General features: G+C 40.1%; 1 protein-coding gene across 1 annotated transcript in view; it reads right to left on the bottom strand.

Moving 5' to 3' along the window:
* NBEA (neurobeachin) overlaps window positions 1-25,003 on the bottom strand; it is a gene marked incomplete at its 5' end in the record, with an annotated part of 948,936 nt that overhangs the window by 672,883 nt on the left and 251,050 nt on the right. The window contains 3 exons of the mRNA XM_081083035.1: window positions 9,695-9,802; window positions 14,146-14,276; window positions 21,717-21,897. Coding sequence (XP_080939161.1) covers window positions 9,695-9,802; window positions 14,146-14,276; window positions 21,717-21,897 — 420 coding nt within the window. The remainder of the gene's footprint in view (window positions 1-9,694; window positions 9,803-14,145; window positions 14,277-21,716; window positions 21,898-25,003) is intronic.

Raw genomic sequence — 25,003 nt, 5'->3', positions numbered from 1 at the left:
TTATTCCCTATTCTATCTTTGAAAAAGAATAACAATATACATAGAGGCTAAACATCTGGAGAACAACTAAAGTTTATACAGGTTAATTGACTTTCTTATGTATTTTATTGTTATGAAAACATGAACTTTATTATGTTTCTCCCATCGGCTTAAGAAATGGGGTTCTCCACTATGCAATCTTGAATTAGTAATATAATTAAATAACTGAAATCCTTTAAAAACTGTAATGCTTCAACAAGGATGTTGGAAAACTTTAAATTTAATTCCTAAGGATTAAAATTAGTTTCAGTTTATATAATTTTGGACACTGGTGACCTAGGACAAATTTCCTTTCAATTTTGCATACTAGAGAACACTGAAAATGAAGTTGTTGTTTTTTTAAAGCCACTTCTTTCTTTTTTACCATATATTAAATTTTGCCACACAAATCTTAAACAGTTCATGTAGGTTTATATTAGCAATGTCTTTGAGACAAAAATAGTCAAGACTCAATTAAAACAGGAGAGCTGAAATACCCAATACCCTTAGAACATTCAGTTCAGGAGATCAAGCAGACTGCTCCACTAGGTCCCACAGGATACCTACTACATAAAGCCACTGCATTATGACTGGAAGTAATAGCAATTCTAATACATAGAAATAATAACAAAGAAACACCTAAAATGGGGAGACAAAGAAACAACCCCCAAATGAGGAATCTCCATAGATAGAGCTAAATGAAATGAAGGCAAGGAATTTATAATACAGAGTTCAATGGGAACTACACAGAACTTAGTGGAAACCATATAAGCATGAAAAAGTACATAGAAACCATGAACACAAACCAGTTGAAAAATGAAAAATACAATATCTGAGATTAAGAATACACTGGTAGGAGGCTGGATGAAGCAGTGGATCGAATCAGCCATTTGGAGACAAGGTAGAAAACACACATTCAATCAGAGCAACAAAAGAAATAAGAATTTATTAAAAAAAAAAAGAAAAAGATGTAGCAGAAGAAGAAAGTTGGCAAGGGATAAAAAACCTGTTTGAAGAAATAATGGCAGAAAACTTTCCTAACCCGGTTAAGGAAAAACTCACACAAGTTCAGGAAGCTCAGAGAGTCCCAATCAACATGAACCCAAATAGACCCACAGCAAGACACATCATAATTAAAATGGCAAAGGTTAAAGACAAAGAGAATTATAAAGGAGAAAGAAAGAAAAAGTTAGTTAACTATAAGAGGGTTTCCATAAGGATGTCAGCAGATTTTTCAACAGAAACACTTCAGGCCAGAAAGGAATTACTTGAAGTATTCAAAGTAATGAAAAGCAAGGACTTGAAACCAAGTCTACTCTATCCAGCAAGGCTATCATTTAAAGGTGAAGGCAAAAAAGTTTCCTGGACAAAAAAAAGGCTAAAGGAGTTGATTATCTCCAAACCAGCATTGCAAGAAATGGTAAAGGTCCAGCTTAAAAAAAAAGAAGAAATAAAAACAGAGAGAAACACAAGCATAAAGAATAAAAATGGCAATAAATAAGTATCTAATAATAAAGTAAATAGTGTAAATACTCCAATCTATAATAATAAAAGCATAATATGCTAATTAGACTCGACGTTCTTCTGGACTACCTTCGGACGAAGCCGGGGCTTCGAGGGAAGCCCGGGTCCTGGGTGCCTGCGGGCAGCCAGAGGGAAGCCCGGGTTCTGGGTGCTGGAGGGAAGCCCAGGTCCCGGATGCCAGAGGGAAGCTGGTGTCGGCAGGCCAGGGATGGAAGGCCTGCTCTTGCATGAATTCTGTGCATCGGGGCTCTAATTAAAAGATATAATGTGACTGAATGGCTAAGAAAACATGACCCATACATATGCTACCTTCAAGAAACCCACCTCAGAACAAAAGATTCACACAGACTGCAAGTGAAAGAATGAAGAGCAATATTCCATGCACATGGAGACAAAAAATAAGCTGAGATAGCAATACTAATATCTGGCAACATAGACCATAACAAGAGACAATGAAGGTCACTACATAATACTAAAGGGATTTATACAGCAAGAGGACATGACCCCAGCAAACATATATGCAACCAATATAAGAGCACCTAAATATTAAAACAAAAAACCAACAAACAAAAAGAACAAAAACCTCTTGGTTGACTTTAAGGAAGAGATTGGCAGCAACACAGTCATAGTAGGGAACTATAACATCCCACTGTCATCACTGGATAGATCTTCAACCAACAAGGAAACAGTGACCTTAAATGACAAAGTTGATCAGATGGATTTAGTTGATATTTACAGAGCATTTAATCCCAAAGGAGCAGAATATATATTCTCTTTAAGTGCACATGGAGCATTCTCAAAGATAGAAGGCATGTTAGAACAAAAAATAGGTCTTAACAAATTCAAGATGATTGATATCATACCAAGCATCTTTCTCGAACCACAATGGCATGAAACAAGAAATAAACTACAACAAAATACTCAAAAATACTAAAACACATGAGGCTAAATAGCATATTATTGAATAAGGGATGAATTACCAAAGAAATCAAAGAATATATAAATAACAATTGTGGAATCAAATGAAAATGAACACACAATAACCCAAATCTATGGATACAGCGAAAGAATTCTGAGAGGGAAGTTCATAGAATTACAAGCCTACGTCAAGAAGCAAGAAAAACTTCAAATAAATAATCTAACTATACACCTAAAAGAACTAGAAAAAAACCACACACACATACACTCTCTCACACACAAGAAAAGAAGAGGAAGAAAGTAATAACAACCAGAACAGAAATTAATGACATAGAGTTAAAAAGAAAAAAAAACAATACAAAAAAAATCAAGAAAACCAAGAGTTGGTTCTTTGAGAAAATAAACAAGATTGATAAACCGTTACCAAGATTCACCAAGAAACAAAGAGAAAGGACCCAAATAAATAAAATCAGAAATGAAAAAGGCAAAGTAACAACTGACCTCAAAGAAATACAAAGGACCGTAAGAAAATAATATGAATAACTATACGCCAGCAAATTGGACAACCTGGGTGAAATGGCCAAATTCCTAGAAATATACACTCTTCTAAAACTCAATCAGGATGAATTAGGAAATCTGAATAGACCAATAACAACTAATGAAATTGAAACAAGTATCAAAAACTCATAAACAAAAGTTCCATACCAGATGGTTTCATAGGAGAATTTTACCAAACATTAAGAAGAATAAACAGCAATCCTTCCCAAACTATTGTAAAATATTTTTGAAAAGGGAAGACTTCCAAATTCTTTTTATGAGGCTAGCATTACACTAATTTCAAAACCAGAAAAACACATTACAAAGAAAGATAATTATAGGCCCAAATCCCTGATGAACATAGATGCTAAAAGCCTCAACAAAATATTAGTAAATGAGATTCAGCAATACATTAAAAAGATCATCCACCATGACTAACTGGCATTTATTCTGGGGAATAAGGCTAGTACAATTTACACAAATCAATAAATGTGGTACATTACATAAACAAAATGGAAGATAAAAACCACATGATCATATCAATAGATGCAGAAAAAGCATTCAATAAAATCGAGCAAACATTTATGATAGAACTCTCAGCAATATGGGAATAAAGAGATCATACCTCAACATAATAAAGGCTATATATGACAAATAATCAGCCAATATCATACGAATGGACAAAAACTAAAAGCATTTCCCTTAAGGTCAGGAACAAGACAGAGATATCCACTTTCCCCACTTTTATTCAACATAGTGATGGAAGTCTTAGCCATAGCAATCAGACAAGACGAAGGGATAAAAGGCATCCAAATTGGAAAGAGGAAGTAAAACTGGCATTGGTCACAGATGACATTACATTGTACTTAGAAAACTGTAAAGATTCCACACACACACAAAAAAAAACAAACAAACAAACAACAACAAAAAAAAAAACACCAAAACAACTACTAGATCTAATAAGTGAATTCTACAAATTAGCAGGATCAAAATTACTATCCAGAACTCGACTGCATTTTTATACACTAATAATAAACTCTCAGTAAGAGAAACTAAGAAAATAATCATATTTACTATTGCAACAAACAAAATAAATAAGGTACCTAGGAATAAACTTAACCAAGGAGGTAAAAGACCTGTACTCAGAAAACTATAGGACATTGAAGAAAGAAAGAGAGGAAAATGCAAACTAGTGGAAGCATATACCATGTTCATGGACTGGAGCAATTAACATCATTAAAATGTCCATACTACCCAAAGAAATATATAGATTCAATGTGATTCCTATTAAAACACCAATGGCATATTTCACAGATCTAGAAGAAATATTGCAAAAATTTATATGGAACCAAAAAATACCCCAAATAGCCTCAGCAATCTGGAGAAAGAAGAACAAAGTTGAAGGAATTAAAATACCAGATATCAAACTATATTACAAAGCCACAGTAATCAAAACAACCTGGTACTGGTATAAGAACAGCATATGGATAAATGGAACAGAATAGAGAGACCAGAAATAAACCTATGCCTTCATGATCAATTAGTATTTGACAAAGAAAGAAAGAGCATGCAATGGAGTAAAGACAGTCTCTTCAATAAATGGTGTTGGGAAAAAATGAACAGGTACATGCAAAAAAAAACACACAACTAGACCACCAACTTACACCATACACAAGATTAGACTCAAAATGAAGAAAAGACTTAATTGTGAGCCATGAAACCATAAAAATCATAGAAGAAAACAGGCAGTAAACTCTCAGACATCTCTCAGAGCAATATTTTTGCCAATATATCTCCGAGGGCAAAGGAAACACAGGGAAAAATAAACAAATGGGACTACATCAAACTATAAAGCTTCTGTACAGCAAAAAAATCCATCGACAAAACAAAAAGGGAACCTACGGTATGGGAGAACACATTTGCCAATGATTCATCTGATTAGCGTTTAATGTCCAATATATATAAATAACTTACACAACTCAACACCAGGAAGACAAAAATCCAATTTAAAAATGGGCTAAGGGCTCTAGCCAGTTTGGCTCAGTGGATAGTGACAGCCCACAGACTGAAGGATCCAGGTTTCAATTCAGTTCTCAGGCAAGTACCTATGTTGCAGGCTCCATCCCAGGCCCCAGTCAGGGTGCATGCGGGAAGCAACCAATCAATGTGTCACTCTCACATTGATGTTTCTCTCTCTGTGTGTCTCTCACCTTCCCTTCCACTCTCTCTAAAAATCAGTGGAAGAATATCCTGGGGTGAGGATTAACAAAATAAAAAAATGGGCAAAGGAACTGAATAGACACTTGTCCAAAGAGGACATACAGATGGGCAAGATACATATGAAAAAATGTTCGAAGTCACTTATCACCAGAGAGAGGCAAATTAAAACTACAATGAAGTATTACCTCACCTCTGCCAGATTGGCTACTATTAATAAATCAACATATAACAAGTGCTGGTGAGGATGTAGAATAAAGGGAATCCTAGTACACTGCTGGTGGGAATGCAGACTGAGCAGCTACTGTGGAAATCAGTACAGAGGTTCCTCAAAAAAAATTAAAAAATGGAACTTCCTTTTGACACAGTGATCCCTCTTATGGGTATACATCCTAAGCATCCTGAAATATCAATCAGAATGCATAAATGCACTCCTATGTTCATAGTAGCATTATTTACAAGATCTGGAAATAGCCCAAGTGCCCATCAGTAGATTAGTGAATAAAAGGCTGTGGTATATTCATACAATGAACTACTACAATGGTTGTAAAAGAAAGGAACTCTTACCCTTTGCGACAACATGGATGGACCTGAAGATTATTATGCTAAGGGAAATAAGCGAGTCAGAGAAAGACAAATAACAGATGATCTCACTTAAAAGAGGAATCTAATGAACAAAATAAACTGATGAACAAAATAGAACCAGAATCATGGATACATGGAACAGACTGACAAATGTCACAGGAGAGTAGGGTAGGGAGTACTAGGTAAAGTAAGGTGAAGGGATTAGCTAAAGAATATATATGCATAGACCCTGGACACAGACAATAGTGTAGGGAGGGGTAAGTGGGATATGGGGTGGGGACAGGAGCTGGGTGGAAGTGGACAAAGGGGGGGGGGCGGGGAATGTAGGACATCTGCGATAGTGTCAATAATAAAAATTTTAAATTAAAAAAAATCAGCAATGTCTTTACCATTGAAAACAAATGAGAGCAAGAAAGGAATTGTTTCTTTGACATGTTATCAAATGTTCCTTCTTGCCACTACAGTAGCATTCACTTTCTTTCAGGGTCAACAAAACTCAGAAATCCTTGAAAAACATGAAAATCCTTAATCTTTCAGGAGGCAGGGGGAGGGAGAGAGAGGGAGAGAGAGGAGGTCTTACTAAGAAAATTATATCTTAAAAAGTAAAACAGCTGACAAAGACCAAAGACTATGGAAAAAAAAAGAAATAGTTTTCCACCCCAAGGTTATATTCTATCACTTAGTTTTCTGTCTATACCCATATGTATATACATGAACTTTTCTTTAAAAACCTAATTTTTTTAAATCTAATTTGTTTATGAAATTAAGGCTAGTAAATGACTATGGATTCATAAAAAATTCAAGTCAAGTAGAATGCTTAGCATAATATCTACAATTATCTCTAAAATGTATAATTTTAAAATTTGTAATTTTCAAATTTCACAGATGGTTTACAAGTGAGAAAAAAAGTGTCTTAGAATCTGTGAAATATGATGATGAAAAAAGAGAACAGTTTGGAAAGATCTACCTTTGAATTCTAATTCTACTACCTCATAACAGCTGTGTGATCTTAATCTTTCTGAGTCTTAACTATCTCTTAACCATTAACTGGAAGCTTAGGATAATATATATTAAGTTTCTAATACATACTGTAAACTCAATGAACACAAGTTATATTCCTGTAAGATACATGTAGGAACACTTAATTACTTTCCTTCAGGAATAAAACTAAGTGTCACTGCTTGGTTATCCAACATATTTATAAAACATCTATAGTTCTTAAAAATATGTCATTATCTACCAAAATTATCATAATTTACTATAATCACCTAATGCAGAATTTACTAACTATTAAAACACAATGTCACACTTGTTTGATCTGACTGTTCCTCTTGGAGATAAAGATATGCTCTATGTTTAATCATTCTTCATTTTAAAAAGCATTTTTTCCACAAAATATTTTTCTCAAGATGAATAATTTCCATTACTAAATGGTCAAATTGTTAATAAGTGATGTTTTTCCAAGTCTAGATTACAAATCAGATTGTGATAAGATTTTCACATCATTGTTTTTATACTATCATGTGTTTTATCTCCTATTTTTAAAATTCCTTTATCATTTATTAATTACAAAGAAATATGGGTTTATCATTAAAAATTTGAATATGCAAAAACAAAAAAGGATTAAGCACAAAATAAAAACTATCTAGAGATAAGCACTGGTAGTATTTTGGTATATTTTTTCTAGTCTTTTTTTTTTTAATAAAGATGTACATGCACATATACTCAGCATACAAATATAATATTTGTGTAATATAAGTGCTTTTGTTTACTGCTGCTTTCCCTTAGAACATATAATGGGTGTTTTTCCATGTCATTAAATTTCCCTCAAAAATATGATTTTAATGGCTGCATAGTTTCCCCCTTGAATAAATATACTATGATTTATTAGGCTGAAACTCTATTGTTAAATATTTATAATGTTGCCAAATTTCCTGTAGGAATATCTGATGAGCACATGAGATTAAATAACTTCTGAGCAAGACCAATGGATATGGCATCAATATTTATAAGAGTTTTAACACATATTGACTAAGAGCTATTCAAAATGTTTATCCAATTTCTATTCCTACCAGTGAGATAGATATGTATGTATAAACACATACATATCTATATACTAGAGGCCAGGAGCACGAAATTCACTTGTGGGTACGGTCCCTAGGTCTGGCCTGCGATCAGGGCCATCTTCCCTGGCTGCCTGCAGCCAGCCCCACCCCCTGCCGCCACCCACCCCGGTTCCCCGTTTGCCATCCCGCGATCGGAGCCTGATGGCCGGGGAAGGGACTGAGAGGTTGGCCATTCCCGCAAACTTGCCAGCCCCGCCCCTGCCACGGGCCCTCTGTGTGTGGGGCGACTGGCAGGGGGGGGGCTTGGCCTAGCACCACCTGCGTACCCCACCACCCACCCCCAGTTCCCCGTTCACCATCGGGCAATCGGAGCCTGCTGGCTGGGGAAAGGGACCTAGAGATGGTCAGTGCACCTCATAGTGAGTGGTTGAGCAGTCATTCTGGTCGTTCCACCATTAGGGTCAGTTTGCATATTACCCTTTTATTATATAGGATGATGGCATATTTTAATGTACCCTTGCAATGCTGGTATTAGAAGTTTTACATTTTAGCCCTAACTGGTTTGGCTCAGTGGATAGAGCGTCAGCCTGCAGACTGAAGGGTCCCGGGTTCGATTACGGTCAAGGGTTTGTACCTTGGTTGCAGGCACATACCCAGTAGTGGGTGTGCAGGAGGCAGCTGATCCATGTTTCTCTCTCATCAATGTTTCTAACTCTCTATCCCTCTCCCTTCCTCTCTGTAAAAAATCAATAATATATATTTTTAAAAAAAGTTTTACATTTTAGTTTATTTAATAGTAAAAATATCTCACTTTTGTTTTTAATTGCATTCCTTTGACTACTGGTGATTATTATAAGTGAGATATTTTTATCATAGTTTATTACTTTAAGTCTCATATTTTATGTCTACTGCCTATTTTTGTGTTGATATATTTATAATTTTCCCAGTGATTTATAAGAACTGATACTTACTAGATTATTTTTCTACTGTATATTACTACCATATAATATTATACTATATGACTTACAGATACTTCAGCCAATCTAAAGTATGCCAGCCAATTTATTAAGTATAAATTTAAAACATAAACTTTCTTCTATGTTTCATAAATCATTAATTAAAATAATGCTATATACCTGAAACTAATACACAATAATATTCATTGTAAACTGTAATTAAAAACAATTAATAAAAATTAAAAAAAAAGAAAACTAGAATCCAAAGTGGCTGGTAAATAGTAACTATATTAAGCAGTACTGTCATATTGAATCTGCTCTGAAATACGCCAATCTTATTTTTGCTTATCTTGAGTAATTGGTGATATAATTGAAGTATTCCATGAAACTGTCTCCTTAAGCTTTTTTTTAAGTTTTACTAAACTACCCTTCTAACTCAATTTCTTATAGATAAAATATATTTTTTAAATGCAGATTCTTCTTTTAAAAGTAAAGCCAGTAATACCATAATGAATTAATCCCCTTTATCCATAATACAAGGAACATTGATGATAACAAACTATTCAGTATCTATACATGGAGCAGGGAATACTAAAAGAGAGTAGGTGATTCAATGTAAGTTGAATTACAATGGTTATTAATATATATATACAACTTATATCAAAATTTCACATAATTTAAAAAATATATCAACAAACTTTCAGAGAAAGCTAAGGCTCAATTGTTTTATAAACAGAAGTATGCTATAAACCTCACAATTCCTAACATTGGGATCTTTAGTTTTAATATCTAGATTTCTTCTAAAATTTAAATTATTTTACACAAATGACAATGGAAGGTTTTCCCCTGGGACATCAAGCAGGCATAACTTACCACATCCCGAAACACAACGGCACGCAGGCGATTAATATCGACATCCTGAAGAAGTCTATCAGGGTCCTTAATAGGAGAAAGGTTACCTGGAACATTTTCTAATGAATTCTAAAAAAAAGATACCCAATTGTAAAAACATAATAGCACAATACATAAATTTATATAGTAGTATAATTTCTCTAATTTAGGCATCAAATTATCCATGTTCTTTAACTCCACATCACCGGATAACATTTAATGACAACAATACTCTATTATAAGACTCATTTTCTGTTCTCCTGTATCTTGTTGATTTCCTTTCTTAGTATTCTTGTTTTTATTACCAGAGCTACCAAGATAGACTTAGAAAAATGGGTAAGACTGTGGAAGAAAAAAGACTGATTTTGGACTTCAGAAAATCTGGGCTCTAAATCTCTGCTGTGTGACCTTGAGCTTATTACTAAAATTTATTGGGCCTCAATCCCTACCTCTAGTTAATAAATCTCTTTGAGTCACTGGGTTTCATTTAACCATTATGCTTTTTATATGAAACTAGAGGCCCAATGCATGGATTCATGCACATTGAAAGGAAATTAATTAGAAGGTGGCTGGTGGGGCAGGACTGGGTGAGACAGGCCGGACACACCCTGGAGTCTACCTCCCTTGGTCCCTCCCCAGCCAGCTGCACCTGGGGTGGCACCAGGGCTTGAAGGATGTCTGTGGAGTGAGTGGGGTCCCTCCAGCAGGTGGAGTCCTTCAGCCTGGCCTGAGGGGGATCAGGCCAAAACCGGCAGTCTGACATCCCCTGAGGGGTCCCAGAGAGCAAGAGAGCACTCTGCAAAGTTACTGTTGAGCAGAAACTCCTGCATTGAGTGTTGCCCCCTTGTGGTCAGTGCACGTCATATCTACCAGCCGGTCAGCCGGTCGCTTAGCCTTTTATATATATAGATTATTATGTTACATTATTATGTGAGATTTTATTTGTGTGACCATTTCATGAGCTACACAAGTTAGAAAAAGGTAAACTGAAAAAATACAAACATAGCCTTAATATTAAAGCTGAAAGACATAAAAGGTTATTATCATCAAAATGCTTTTTATACATGAAGATACAAAAATTGACAAATTATTTGTAATGTCTCACAGCAAACTAATAACAGAGTCAAGTTTCCTGAAACTCAATCTAGTATTTTTTCACTTACACACACAACATATTAAGAACTGTATGGACACAATATGTTAAGAATTGCATGAATTAGTTGATTAGAGGGTTATCCTGATATGCAAAGTTGTGAGTTCAATTCCCCAAGGTTGTGGGGTTCAATATCTGGTCAGGGCATATATAAGAAGCAACCGATGAATGCATACATGAGTGGAACAACAAATAGATATCTTTCTTCTCTCTCTCTCTCTCTCTCTCTCTCTCTCTCTCTCTCTCTTTTTCTCTCTCTCCTCTACCCCTTCCCTCTCAAATCAGTAAATAATTTTTAATTGCATGAATTAAACTAGGTAATATATGTAATGTACAGAATATAATTCCTATAAATAAAATAACTTGCTGTTATTATGATTAAAAATAAATAGGCCTCTTTCTAATTCTCTATAGACCTCAATTATGATATTTTGTTCCAAAAATTAAGATGATTTCCACTGTAGCACAGGACAGTAAAAAGATCATAGTATTTGAAGGTTGATAGTTATTTGGTTTACATTACAATTCCAAAACTTACCAGCAATATAACCTCAGGTGAGATATTTAACCTCTATAAACCTCAGTGATTTAATTTAAATAATAGGCTAACAATATTTATCACAAGACAAAAAAACCACAATGCATTGACAGCATAAAAGAAAAGTACATAATTTATGGCAAAAATGAAGAAATTACATTTTAATTTATAAACCATTTTACAAAATGTTTCTATATCCATAATGTAATTTAATCCTTATAAAGGCATATGTAATGCCTTAATCAATAAAGAAAAAAAAAGCTTGTATCATCACTCCTTTTTAGAAAGTATAAAAAATGAGACCCGTACAAATCCACACAGGTTAGTGCCACACCCAAATTAACTAAGGTGTTTCCTTATTAAAGTAGCACATAAAAATGCATAAAAGCAGGGAACCGGAGACATGGAAGCATGGAACAGAGTGCAGAATCTCAGAGGGAAGGCGGGGAAGGGGGATGGGTGGGAGGTAATCAACTGAAGACCTTGTACACATATATGCATAAACCATTGACACAGACAATAGGGTGCTGAAGACCTGGGGTGGAGGGCTAGAGGGGGTCAATGGAAGGAAAAAGGAGATATATGTAGTATTTTCAATAATAAAAATTTATTATATATATATATATATATATATATATATATATATAGATAGATAGATACACACACACACACACACACACACATATGACAGGAAGTAAAAAAGGAACACTCACCAACTGGTCCATTGATTCTCTGTCCAGATATGTGTTATCTTACTAAGTCAACTTTTCCTCTAATATTTCTATATTGATCACTTATTATCCAACTGCCCTGACTTCCGGACAGCTGCCAAGGTTCTTGCTAGAGACATGGACTACCTCAACTAAAATACTACAAATTTCCTTCTTTTTGGACTTTTCTGTTCATATTCTACAATCAGAGTAACACTTGGCTTGACTGTCTTGAAAAGTTCGCTTTGCCTCCTGAATTGAGTACAGACATCTTTAAAATCAAAGCTCTAAAAAATAGTAGTATATTTATTCATTTCATGAGTTCATACAATGAGTGGTTAACTGCTAGAAAAAGGAAGGGAATTAATGTTCACTGCATGTCAGGAATTAAGTATTTTAATACATTATTGTTTTTTTTATTTAAGTCACACAAACACCTTTTAAGTTAAGATTAGATCCATTTTAAAGACTGGAAAACTGAGGCACAGGAGCTTAAGGAATATGTGTTGACTCACAAAACCACTAAGTGGTATAGCCAGGATACAAACTCAGAACTGTCTGATCTAGAGTTTGTGCTCTTTTGATAAAGTGCTCACAGTGCTATACAAGCTCTGGAATTACAAAGATGTACAAGATATAGAATGCTCTCAAGTAACTTAAACTTTACTATGCCCACAAAAATAACATGAGGCATTACTGCTAATGTTTTTATATTTAATTTTCTAAGCAATGGAGAGTCCTGTGGAAACTTGTGAGCAGTAAAATAATATGTAGTCTAATTATTCTACGAATGTTTTTCTAAATGTAGTGAAAAGGAAAGATGCTGCAATGCTGATATACTAAATATGTGGTTGTTCTGTTTAAAAACTGCACAAGTTTGAAGCCATTGAACTTTTTAAATGAATTAAACTTCTATTCCATGCCTTCACTTATTGAGGGGAAAAAATCATGTGCCAATATCAAACGTCTAATTACAAGTGGAGTGAGTGATGAGACATACAGAATTTTATGAAAATATCAAACAAATATCTACCCTAGATCAGGGTGGCAATGATGGTATCTCAAAACATTTTCCAGCCGAAACTGGTTTGGCTCAGTGAATAGAGCGTCGGCCTGCGGACTGAAAGGTCCCAGGTTCGATTCAGGTCAAGGGCATGTACCTGGGTTGCGGGCATATCCCCAGTAGGAGATGTGCAGGAGGCAGCTGATCGATGTTTCTCTCTCATCGATGTTTCTAACTCTCTATCTCTCTCCCTTTCTCTCTGTAAAAAATCAATAAAATATGTTTAAAACAAAACAAAACAAAACAAAAAAACATTTTCCACAGAGTAGCCCTTAATTATAGCCAAAAGTTGAATAGATTTTAGTTGGGTAAAAATACGGATGCAATCTTCGAGAAAGGGGAACCCATGTAAAAGTCAGTAAATAAAGAATAAAGAGATTCTTCTGATGAAATGAATGAAGTGTATAATGTGACTAAAATGGTAAAAGCAAGGGTAAGGGGAAAAGTTGCAGAGTCACTTAAACATATGATAAAGAGAGCTAATTTAGGATAATGATTAATAGCAGGTTCCAAAATACTCTCCACTGTTCATTCATTTCCTGGACATTCAATGTATTTTTATTGAACATTATGGGAATGTCTATCACCAAAAGAACATTATTCACTCATGTAATATATATTATTCATTCATTTATCATTCATTATTCAATATATATTGAAATCTGTATAAAATATATGTATTAAAAATAGGTATAACTAAGAACTTTTCAGATCTATGTATGCTATAATACTTAAAAGAACCCTATGAAGTAGATATTATTAGTATATTCATGTAAAAAACAAAAATTCAAGTCTCAGAGTGGTTAAATATCTTGGTGCCACATTATGAAGAGAGAAGCCAGCACTGGAACCTGGTGATGTCTGATCACTAAACCCTTTGTCTTCATTAAGCAATACCATGAAATTTTGTTCTCATAAAGTTAAAAAAAATTAAGGTAAATTATATTAATATAGAAAATATTGAATTACCTTTGAAGCTGCTATGGCAGTCATACTTTGGGTTGCTTCTTGAGGTTTACTGCTTCCATGGGAAGATTTGTTCCCTCTGTCTCTTTGTCTCTGCCGACATTCTAAACAGTTTCTCACAGCAACACAACATACTATTTAAAGAACCAAAAGGTTATAATTAATATAAATTGTTAACTTTGACATGTTGATAAAAATTGCTAGGTTCTATTTTTCTTTCTTTCCCCTTCCTCCAACCCATTATAATACTAAATAAACTAGATCAGTAAATATTTTTGATAATTATAAAACACTAGAGGCCTGGTGCACAAAATTTGCAGACCCTCAGCCCAGTCTGCACCCTCTCACAGTTAGGAGCCATCAGGGGATGTCCGACTGACGGCTTAGGCCCACTCCTCCAGTTGGACATCCTTAGTGCTACCGCAGAGGCAGGAGAAGCTCCCGCCACCGCTGCTGCGCTCACCAGCTCTGAGCCTGGCTTCTGACTGAGTGGCGCTCCCCCTGTGGGAGCGCACTGACCACCAGGGCTCAGCTCCTGCTTTGAGCGTTCGCCCCCTGGTGGTCAGTGCACGTCATAGCGACTGGTTGACTGGTCGACTGTCTGCCCCTTGGTGGTCAGTGCATGTCATAGCAAGCGGTTGAGCAGTCTTAGCATATTAGCATATCATTAGCATATTATGCTTTGGTTGAATGGATGACCCGACTCTTAGCATATTATATAGGATTAGAATAAAAGGAAAAGTCATAAGGAGGGTTAAATGAAATCTTTTGGTGGTAGATTAAGGGTACAGAAGAAAGCAAAATTGGGAAATCTCTAGGATTGGATAAAAAGCAAAACAGAGAGACACATACATCTTTAACATTGGTGGGAGCAGGATAGGTAATCTTTAACATTTATAGTAGCTAGAGGCCCAATGCACGAAATTCGTGAAAGGGGCTTGGCCCTCGCAGCCTCAGCTGCCTTGGCCCTCGCAGCCCTGACTTCCGGACAGTTGTCCAGAAAGTCTTCTGGATAGTCGTTCTGCTGTTTGGTTTAATTAGCATATTAGCTCTTTATTATAAAGGATAGTAATGAAAAGCACATATGAAACATAGGTGTAGTTAAAAATTTAAACAAAATACTCATGTACTATCAACTAGCTAAGAAAAACAGAATATTACCAGGGCCTTTGAAGTTCCCAATATACTCTTCCATAGTTTGTCTGTCTCCTCCATCATTCAAAATTATGAATTTTATGAATCACTAAAATGTTTTTATAAAATTAATATTCATATTTGGTAAGTTCTTTTGGACAAGACATCTTCCCATAATTTGACTACCTTAGCGACTATCACAAATCCCAACATCCATCTTTCCTCATGGTAGGAAGAAGCCTTTTTTTTTTTTTTATGATGAGAATTGTCTTTTCCTGAAATGTTGCAGATCAGTTACAGCAAACAGAATGGCGACCGTCAAGGAAAACTGTCACTCTGGGCTCCTTTTTGACAGCAGCAGCTATGTGGAAGCAGCTGCAGCTTTGATAAGGGCCACAAGAAGAAGAAGCTTTTTACTTACTTATTTATTTTAAGAAACAGTAAAGTACAGCAATAAACAGTACTGATTTTGGAATCAGATCACAGGAGCTTAAATCCTGGCTCTGCCACTTCTGATCTATGTGATCTTGGGCCAGCTGCTTAAACTAACTGTGCCTTAGTTTCCCCATATGCAAAATGAGTATAAACATACTTCTTTAGAGAATCCTTGTAAGGATTAATTGAATTAATATATGTAAAGTGCTTAGAACAGTAAACAGACATAGATATATAATTGTTTGCTTTATTATTATTCATTTATAAAACATTCCAAGGAAATAAATTTGCCAGCAATTATTAGAATAAAAATTAAATCAGCAGTTAAGCCTTGAAATATATTCAGAAATAAAAACTCAAAATAACCAAATAAATGCTGGTTTGAAGATACTGAGGCATTTAAAAATATTTCTCTTTCTCATAATGTTCAATCTATCAGCTATTGTTAAATATGAGTGGCAATGTCCATGATGGCCCACAGTAAATTAACTCACACCTCTCACTGTTAAGAGAGATTTCTCTGTGTGTGTTCAATCTCTCTCTCTCTAATTACAAGAGGCATGAAATGACTCCATTCAGCATGTCCATCTTTAAAAAATACAAAACAAAATGTAGGTTTCATTCCATCATACTATTTTAATTCAATTATAATCTATACTATGGGCCCAGTGCACGAATTCATGCACCTTGAAAGGAACTGTGGGCCGCGAGGCTGCTGTGGGCACAGGGACGGGTCTCAGCCCATCGTCCGCACCCCCACTCAGCCCCTCCCACCACAGCCCCAGTCCCATCTGCCAGACAGCCCCGCTCCTGCCGCCGTCGCTCCCATGCACTGCTGGCCCCGGTCCTGCTCGCATCTGGTGATGGCACAGAGCTATTGGGGCCAGTGCCGTCAGCAAGTGCGAGTGGTGGCTGCTGCCCCAGTTGCCCCTCAGGAACAGGGGGAGGTGGAGAAATCCTCAGGGGAGATTGGGACCAGCAGCTGCTGCTTACACCCGCTGATGGCCCCAAGTGATCGGACTGGCGCCAGCACGTGCACTGGGTGCAAGCAGTGACTCCAGTGCCGGCAGCGAGTGCAAAAGGCGGCTGCTCACGCTGATCGCCCCTAAGGATCTGGGGGAGGTGGAGAAGCCCCAAGGGGCAATTGGGGCCGGCAGCTGCCACTCGCACCCACTGACGGCGCTGAGCGTTTGGGGACGGCACCAGGCGCTGGCAGCAGGTGTGAGTGGGACTGGCACTGGCAGCAGGTGTGAGCGCCGGGTGGGACCGTGGTGCGTGGGAGCAAAGAATTTTCAGTAACCATCAGAGGGACCCCGATGACAGCAACAGGTGCCCCGACTTGGTCTGGCACTCCCGCTCACCTGCTCCACCATCCCACTACAGCCGAGGTCCACCATGTTCCACACCCTGCCTCCTGCTGCTGTCACCTACCATGTTCCATCCACGCCCCCTGTTGGTCTGCGCATGTCATAGCAACCGGTTCTTCAGTTGTGCCACAATCCCGTCTATTTGCATATTAGGGTTTTATATAGATACGAAAGGCCCGGTGCACAAAAATTTGTGCACTCGAGGGGGAGAGGGGGTCCCTCAGCCTGACCTGTGCCCTCTCGCAGTCTGGGACCCCTAGGGAGATAACGACCTACTGGCTTAGGCCTGCTCCCGGGTGGCAGAGGGCAGGCCCAATCCCTAGGTGCAGCCCCTGGTCGGGCTCAGAGCAGGGCCAATTGGGGAGTTGAGGCGCCCCACCCCCCCCCCCGTCATACACAGAGCAGGGCGGATCAGGAGGTTGTGATGCCACCCTCAGTCACGCTCAGGGTAGGGCTGATTGGGGGGTTGGGGCATCACCCCCTGTCACACTCAAGGCAGGGTCGATGGGGAGGTTGTGGCGCCACCCCCTGCCACGCACAGAGCAGGGCCAATCAGGGGGTTGGGGCGCTGCTCCTCTCACTCACAGAGCAGGGCCCATTAGGGGAGTTGGGGCTCCGTACCCTGTCACACACAGAGCAGGGTCAATCAGGGGGTTGGGGAGCTCCCCCCTGTCACTCACAGAGTAGGGCCGATAGGGGAGTTGGGGCACCGCCCCCTGTCACACACAGAGCATGGCAGATCAGGGGGTTGGGGTGCCACCCTATATCACCTGTGGGCCAATGGGAGGTTATGGCTCTACCCCATCACACACAGAGCAGGGCCCGTGGGGGGTGGGGGGTTGGGGCGCCACCCACTATCACACACAGAGCAGGGCTGATCAGGGAGTTGGGGCGCTGCCACTCTCACACTCAGGGCAGGGCCGATGGGGAGGTTATGGCTCTATCCCGTCACACACAGAGCAGGGCCCGTGGTGGGGGGGGGTTGTGGCCCCGCCCCCTGTAACACACAGAGCCGCAGGGCGATCAGGGGGTTGGGGAGCTACCCCCTATCAGGCACAGAGCAGGGCTGATCAGGGTGTTGGGGGGCCTTCCTCTGTCACGAACAGAGCAGGGCGGATAGGGAGTTTGTGGCCCCGCCACCGGTCACACACACAGTCGCAGGGCGATCAGGGGGTTTGGGCGCTGCCCCCTGTCACGCTGATCCTGGTGCCAGGAGGCATATTACCCTTTTACTATATAGGATAGAGTCCTGGTGCACGGGTGGGGGCCAGCTGGTTTGCCCTGAAGGGTGTCCTGGATCAGGGTAGGGGTCCCCACTGGCGTGCCTGGCCAGCCTGGATGAGAGGATGATGGCTGTTTGCAGCTGGTCACACACCCTTCAGGGTGGGGGTCCCCACTGGGGTGCTTGGCCAGTCTGGGTGAGGGCCTGAGGGCTGTTTTCAGGCTGGTGGGTGACTGAAGCTCCCAATTGCTCCATTTTTTCTTTTTTTTTAATTCTTGGCCAGCTTTAGCTCTGACTCCAGCTCTGAGGCCTCTGCTGCTGAAAGCAGGAATCTGGTTTGTTTGCTTTCTATAATCGAAACACTGTATCAACTCCAGCTCTGAGATCCAGCTTGCTGAAAGCAGGTTTCTGGGGTTTTGTTTAGCTTCTATATTTGTAACTATGTTTCAAACTGTAAGCTCAGAGGCCGGCAAGGCAGGCGGGGAATGTTGGTTTCCTCCATCACTGAAGCAAGCGATCCTCATGTTAGTTTCAAGCTGCCTGGCTGCCGGCCACCATCTTGGCTGGCAGTTAATTTGCATATCACCCTGATTAGCCAATAGGAAGAGTAGCGGATGTACGCTAATTACCATGTTTCTCTTTTTATTAGATAGTATATAAAAGCCCAGTGACCGAATGGTGGAATGACCAGAACGACTGGAGTGACCAGTTGCTATGACGTGCACTGCAGCAGCCAACGGGCCCAATCTGCCCCCCCAAACTCTTGCGGCCCCTCCCCCGAGTCATTCCCACCCCTGATCGCCCCCCCTTCTATTCTGTTCCAAGGTGCCCAAGAGCTGCCCTGAGGCCTGGAGCCCAAGGGGGTAGGGGCTCGGTTCCTGGCTGTGCTCCTCTAGACCTCAAGAGCATCAAATTACAAATGCTGCTGCCAAGAGGGAGACCTGCCCAGGAAGTGGGAGGAACGCACAGCAAAGAGGGAGAGAACTGAGGTAAAGCCTGCCTGCAAGAACCCACACTATGGGCAGTCATGCCTCCCAACCCCAACTCCAGCCCAGCCCCACAGGCTGCCTGACACTACTGTGAGGCGAGTGCAGAGAGGGCTGCCTGGGCATGTGAGGGGAGCACACTGCGACCTCTGCATGCTGCTGCTGCCGCTCACTAACCTGTGCTTGCCGCTGCATGACTGCTCACCGGCGCCGCAGCCACTGCCTCCTCATGCTCACGCTGCAGCGGCAGCCACCAAAGCCTCCTCCTGCACTGCACCCCTGGCCAGCTTTGCGTGCACCATTCTCATCCCACCCTGCCTCCACCTGTTTACAATGATTGGGACGAACAGGATAGGCTGGCCCCACACGCAAGCACATTTCCTCCTCCCGCAGCTGCCGGCTTCCTGGGTCCTCCACTCTGCACTGATGGATAAGGCCGACCTGGGCAAACTTCTGGTGCTCTTGTGCAGTGTACGCCAGGAGGTGTAATTCTTGGAAACCCAGAGCCCAGTCTACAGGAGGCCCTTTGTGGAGGAAGCACACTACAAACCCCAGGAAGCACCGCACCTCCTGCGGCCCTAAAGCTCGCAGAGGAAACTGAGAGAGTGCATGAAAGAATGCACTACGCTGGTGCTCTGGGGGTGCCTGTGAAGTTCCTGGTCTTGGTGGACCGGGTGGGACATACACCAACCACCTGTGGCCCTCCCCCCAGCCGGCCCCGCCTCTGACCTTCCCCCACCCCAATTGGGGGCAGGGCTGGCTGGCCAACCTCCTCCAGCAGTCCCCTCCCCTGATCGGCCCCACCATCGAGTGTGGGGCCGGGCAACCTCCCATGTCTCCTCCCTGCTGCCAGCCTGGCACAATGGCCCCCATTGGGGCGGGCCGACAGACTCCACCCATGTACAAATGCGTGCAGCAGGCCTCTAGTTGAGAAGTAAATTTGCATGTACTTATAATTTTTTTATGTATTTACTAGAGGCCCGGTGCACAAAATTCATGCACTTCGGGGGGGGTGGGCGGCATACCTCAGTCCGGCCTGTGCCCTCTCTCAGTCCGGGAGCCCTCGGGGGATGTCCAACTGATGGTAGGTTGGCCATCTGGGGAAGGGCTGCAGGAGGGCTCCAGAGTGTGTCCGGCCCATCTTGCTCAGTCCCAATCAGCCATACCCCAGGTGCAAGTTAACCTACCGGTTGGAGCATCTGCCCCCTGGTGGTCAATGCATGTCATAGCTGCTGTTGACTGGCTGACTGTCTGCCCCCGGTGGTCAGTGCATGTCATAGTGAATGGTTGAGCGGCCTTAGCATATTATTAGCATATTATGCTTTGATTGGTTGAATGGCTGACTAATCAACTGGACACTTAGCATATTAGGCTTTTCTAATATAGAATATGTCAAGTATAGCATGATACTTGACATATAAATACATTGTGAAATGACAATTGCAATCATGTTAATTAACATATCATTCTTAAAGCAGTTCTAATGCCTTTCTTAGGTCAGAAACTTCTTCCCTGAAATTATACATCTGTAGCTTTTTACAAAGGTTTTTTTTTTGTTTTTGTTTTTAAATTATGGGTAAAAAGAGTACATATCAGGAACTTCCTCCCTATCTAATGTCTTGGTTTCTTACATCTTACTCATGCTCTAAGGCAAGTATATAAATAGTAGCTTTCTGGTTCTTTGTAAAGTCTAAATAATATAAATGTATTTCCCCTTTAAGACAGGTAAGAGAGGTAAGGATGGTTCCTGCTTCGTGCTGGTCTAAATTTATTAAGTGTTGTCAATATTAAGTTTTCTTTTCTTTCTTTTTAAAAAAATATTTGGAAGTAGCCATATGGCATCCTGTTTTGTTTTATTTTTCATTCTCCAAATATCTACAGATTTTTTAATATTTTTGTTTTTCAATTGTAGTTGATGTATTATATTAGTGCTTAGTTTCTTTGAAACACAAGATAGAAGGTGAACTTCATGGGTACAGTAATGTTTATTAGAGTTAACAGTTAACTCTGAGAGACACAGTGAGACTGGCATAGTCAATTTCTTCTTCAGCATTTTGTGTATAAAACTATGTCGTGATTTTTCTGATATGTGTGTGATCCTAGAGCAACTACCCTCTATATTAGTCTACCAGAAAAGAATTAATAAATTAATATACATTAAAATGACTTCAATGAAAAATGTTAGTCCTATTAAATTTTAAATAATGCAAAATACATTTAATTCTATTTCAAATTATAATCCATTCAAGATGATGAATTCTATAAATCTCCAATGTGAAGATATTATAATTTTCTATAATTATAATAATTTCTACATTACATAACCATCAACTTGTATCATCAATACTTTATATACCACAGAATGTCAAATAACTATTCTGTAGGTAATTAGGTAATTATATAATAGACGCCTTTATTCTTAAGACTTACCTAGCCTTAGGCATTGTCGCATTAAACCTCCAGAAGACATGTTTTTTTCAGCTTCAATCTCACTAAAATTTAGAGAGCTGGCAAATACAAGTACATCAACCATAGCCATCAATCGGCTGAGGAAAGTTACTGCTGTCTCAGCTGACATGCCTTGTGTCACTTCAATGTTTTCCAATTCCGTCTTTAAGAAAGAAGATTTAAGACTTGTTAAAATTTATAAATATAATACATGTACATACATATTACAAGTGAAGAGTAGTTTAGTATATTTAGTATATTTTGTAAACAAAATAAATTATAGATTGCAAATTATAATCTAATTTGATATATCATAAGAGCTTGTTATTGAATTTATTTAGTTACCTATGAATTGTCCTTGAATAAAGGAAAAGTCTATTTTTAAAATCAATGTTAGATTTAAATGTCATTATTTATAAAAACCACATTCCAAACTGAAGATCATTTTGCAAAGGTATTTGGAAATAACAGCACATATATTTATACTAATTTTTAAAAATATTTCTTTCCTAAATTCCTCTCTCTTGTTTATAAAAAAAAATGTGTTACTTTTCCTTTCTTGTAAATGTATGATGACTACTAGGGAAAATATATGGCACTCTAGTTTGGCATCAAAATGAGACAACTGTCAAATTAGAATGTATAACAATTTCTTATCCATTTCAGAACAGAGTAAAACCACTAGGTATCTCAAATATACAGCAAAAATCTAAGGTAAAAATAATCAAGAAGATCATTACTCCTTCTACAAACACTGGTAATAAGAATCAGTAGAAACTATACTTTCACTAAATATTGTCTATAATAAAGTGTACCTTCCTGCTTTCAAGGGAAATGTTACAAAGTATTCTGTTTCTTAAGATGTATAACTGGATTTTATAAGCAATAGCAACATTTCTTATTTTACTTTTCATTGTTTATCACATAACATTTTGGTTCATTATGACTAAGCCTCATTGACTAGGCCTCATTTTCTCAATGTCTCAAAGAGCAAAGTAAGGAATGCTTTATAAATAAAAATATTACTCTTTAAATTTTCTGAAAATAGTCATACTAGCCATATTGATTAAGTTTAGTTCTTCAAATGATAAATTAAATTACAAGGTAAGTATATATTATAGGTACATGCTCCAATTTATTGTTTCATTTTGACATTGCTTATATCCACTATTCTACTTAAACATATTCTTGCTCATATTAACATGGAAATGTCATCAGAAAATAATGATTTTTTTTAAAGGCAACTTTTAAAAACTTCTTGTGTACAAGATGGGTATTAAAAATGATAGGTGACTACTGCAAGTACTATATAATTTGATTCAAAATGGAGAATAGACAACCTTTCTTCCTTCCACTTAACATCAAAATAGTGGCAAAATCAGTCTTTCTAAAATGAGCTTGAAAACATTCAAAAATTTGTTTTTAATGTTGATTTACAACATTATGCCAATTTGGTATCTATGGATTAAAGAAATAACTGGATTTTCAAAATTTAAATTCTTTATTTCCTAGCACTTCATTGATATTCAGTATCATGTTATAGCATGTATTAAAAATCTGTGACCACACCACCAATAGATTACATGAAAAGCAAAGACTTTCATTTTACATAAAACTAGAGGCCCAGTGCACGGATCCATGAACCAGTGGGGTCCCTTGGCCTGGACTGTTCCCTCTCGCAATCTGGGACCCCTCGGGGGATGTCAGATTGCCGGTTTCAGCCCAACCCCTGCAGGCCAGGCCGAGGACCCCACTGGTGCATGAGTGCATGCACCGGGCTTCTACCTCTAGTATGCATATAAAATCTTGGGTTAATCTCTTCCTGCCCTCCTCTCTCCCCTCTGAGATTCATCAGTCTGTTCCATGTTTCCATGCCTGTGCATTGAGCATCTGCACCCTGGTGGTCAGTGCATGTCATAGCTACTGGTCGAAGGGTTGAGCTGTCACTTAGGCTTTTATATATATACTAGAGGCCTGGTGCACAAAAATTTGTGCACTTGGGGGGAAGGGGGGTTCCTCAGCCCGGCCTGTGCCCTCTCGCAGTCTGGGACCCCTCAGGAGATAACGACCTGCTGGCTTAGGCCTGCTCCCGGGTGGCAGAGGGCAGGCCCAATCCCTAGGTGCAGCCCCTGGTCGGGCTCAGAGCAGAGCCGATTGGGGAGTTGGGGTGCCACCCTCTGTCATACACAGAGCAGGGCAATCGGGAGGCTGTGATTCCACCCTCAGTCACGCTCAAGGTAGGGCCGATTGGGGGTTTGGGGCATCGCCCCATCACACTCAAGGCAGGGTCGATGGGGAGGTTGCGGCGCCATCCCGTCATGCACAGAGCAGGGCCAATCAGGGGATTGGGACATTTCCCCCTGTCACTCACAGAGCAGGGCCCATCAGGGGGGTTGGGGCTCTGTACCCTGTCACGCACAGAGCAGGGCCAATCAGAAGGTTGGGACACAGCCACTGGCCACGCACAGAGCAGGGACGATCAGGGGTTTGGGGTGCCGCCACTCTCACACTCAGGGCAGGGCCGATGGGGAGATTATGGCTCTACCCCGTCACACACAGAGCAGGGCCCGTGGGGAGGGGAGTGGGTTGGGGCGCTGCACCCTGTCACACACAGAGCAGGGCCGATCAGGGGGTTGGGGTGCCGTACCCTGTCACACACAGAGCCGCAGGGCAATCAGGGGGTTTGGGCGCTGCCCCCTGTCATGCTGATCCCGGTGCCGGGAGGCCTCGCGGCTCCGCTGATCCCGGTGCTGGGAGGCATATTACCCTTTTACTATATAGGGTAGAGACCTGGTGCATGGGTGGATGCTGGCTGGTTTGCCCTGAAGGGTGTCCTGGATCAGGGTGGGGGTCCCCACTGGGGTGCCTGGCCAGCCTGGGTGAGGGGATGATGGCTGTTTGCAGCTGGTCACACATCCTTCAGGGTGGGGGTCCCCACTGGGGTGCCTGGCCAGTCTGGGTGAGGAGCCGAGGGCTGTTTTCAGGCTGGTGGGTGACTGAAGCTCCCAACCACTCCTTTTTTTCTTTTTATTCTGGGCCAGCTTTAGCTTTGAGGCTTGGCTCCAGCTCTTAAGCCTCCGCTGCTGAAAGGTTTCTGGCCTTTGCTTACAATGTTGCGATCCTGCTGGCTGAAGTCCAGCAGGTTTCTGGGGTTTTGTTTAGCTTCTATGTTTGTTACATAGTTGCTTGCAGCTCAGAGGCCTGCAGGGGCAGGCTGGGAACTTTGGAGTCCTCCATCACTGAAGCAAGCAAGCCTCATGTTAGTTTCA

Source organism: Myotis nattereri (genome assembly GCF_964212035.1).
Source record: "Myotis nattereri genome assembly, chromosome: 2".
Classification (NCBI taxonomy): domain Eukaryota; kingdom Metazoa; phylum Chordata; class Mammalia; order Chiroptera; family Vespertilionidae; genus Myotis; species Myotis nattereri.
The sequence above is the reverse complement of the archived record's forward strand: the minus strand, read 5'-3'. Positions and strand labels throughout refer to the sequence as shown.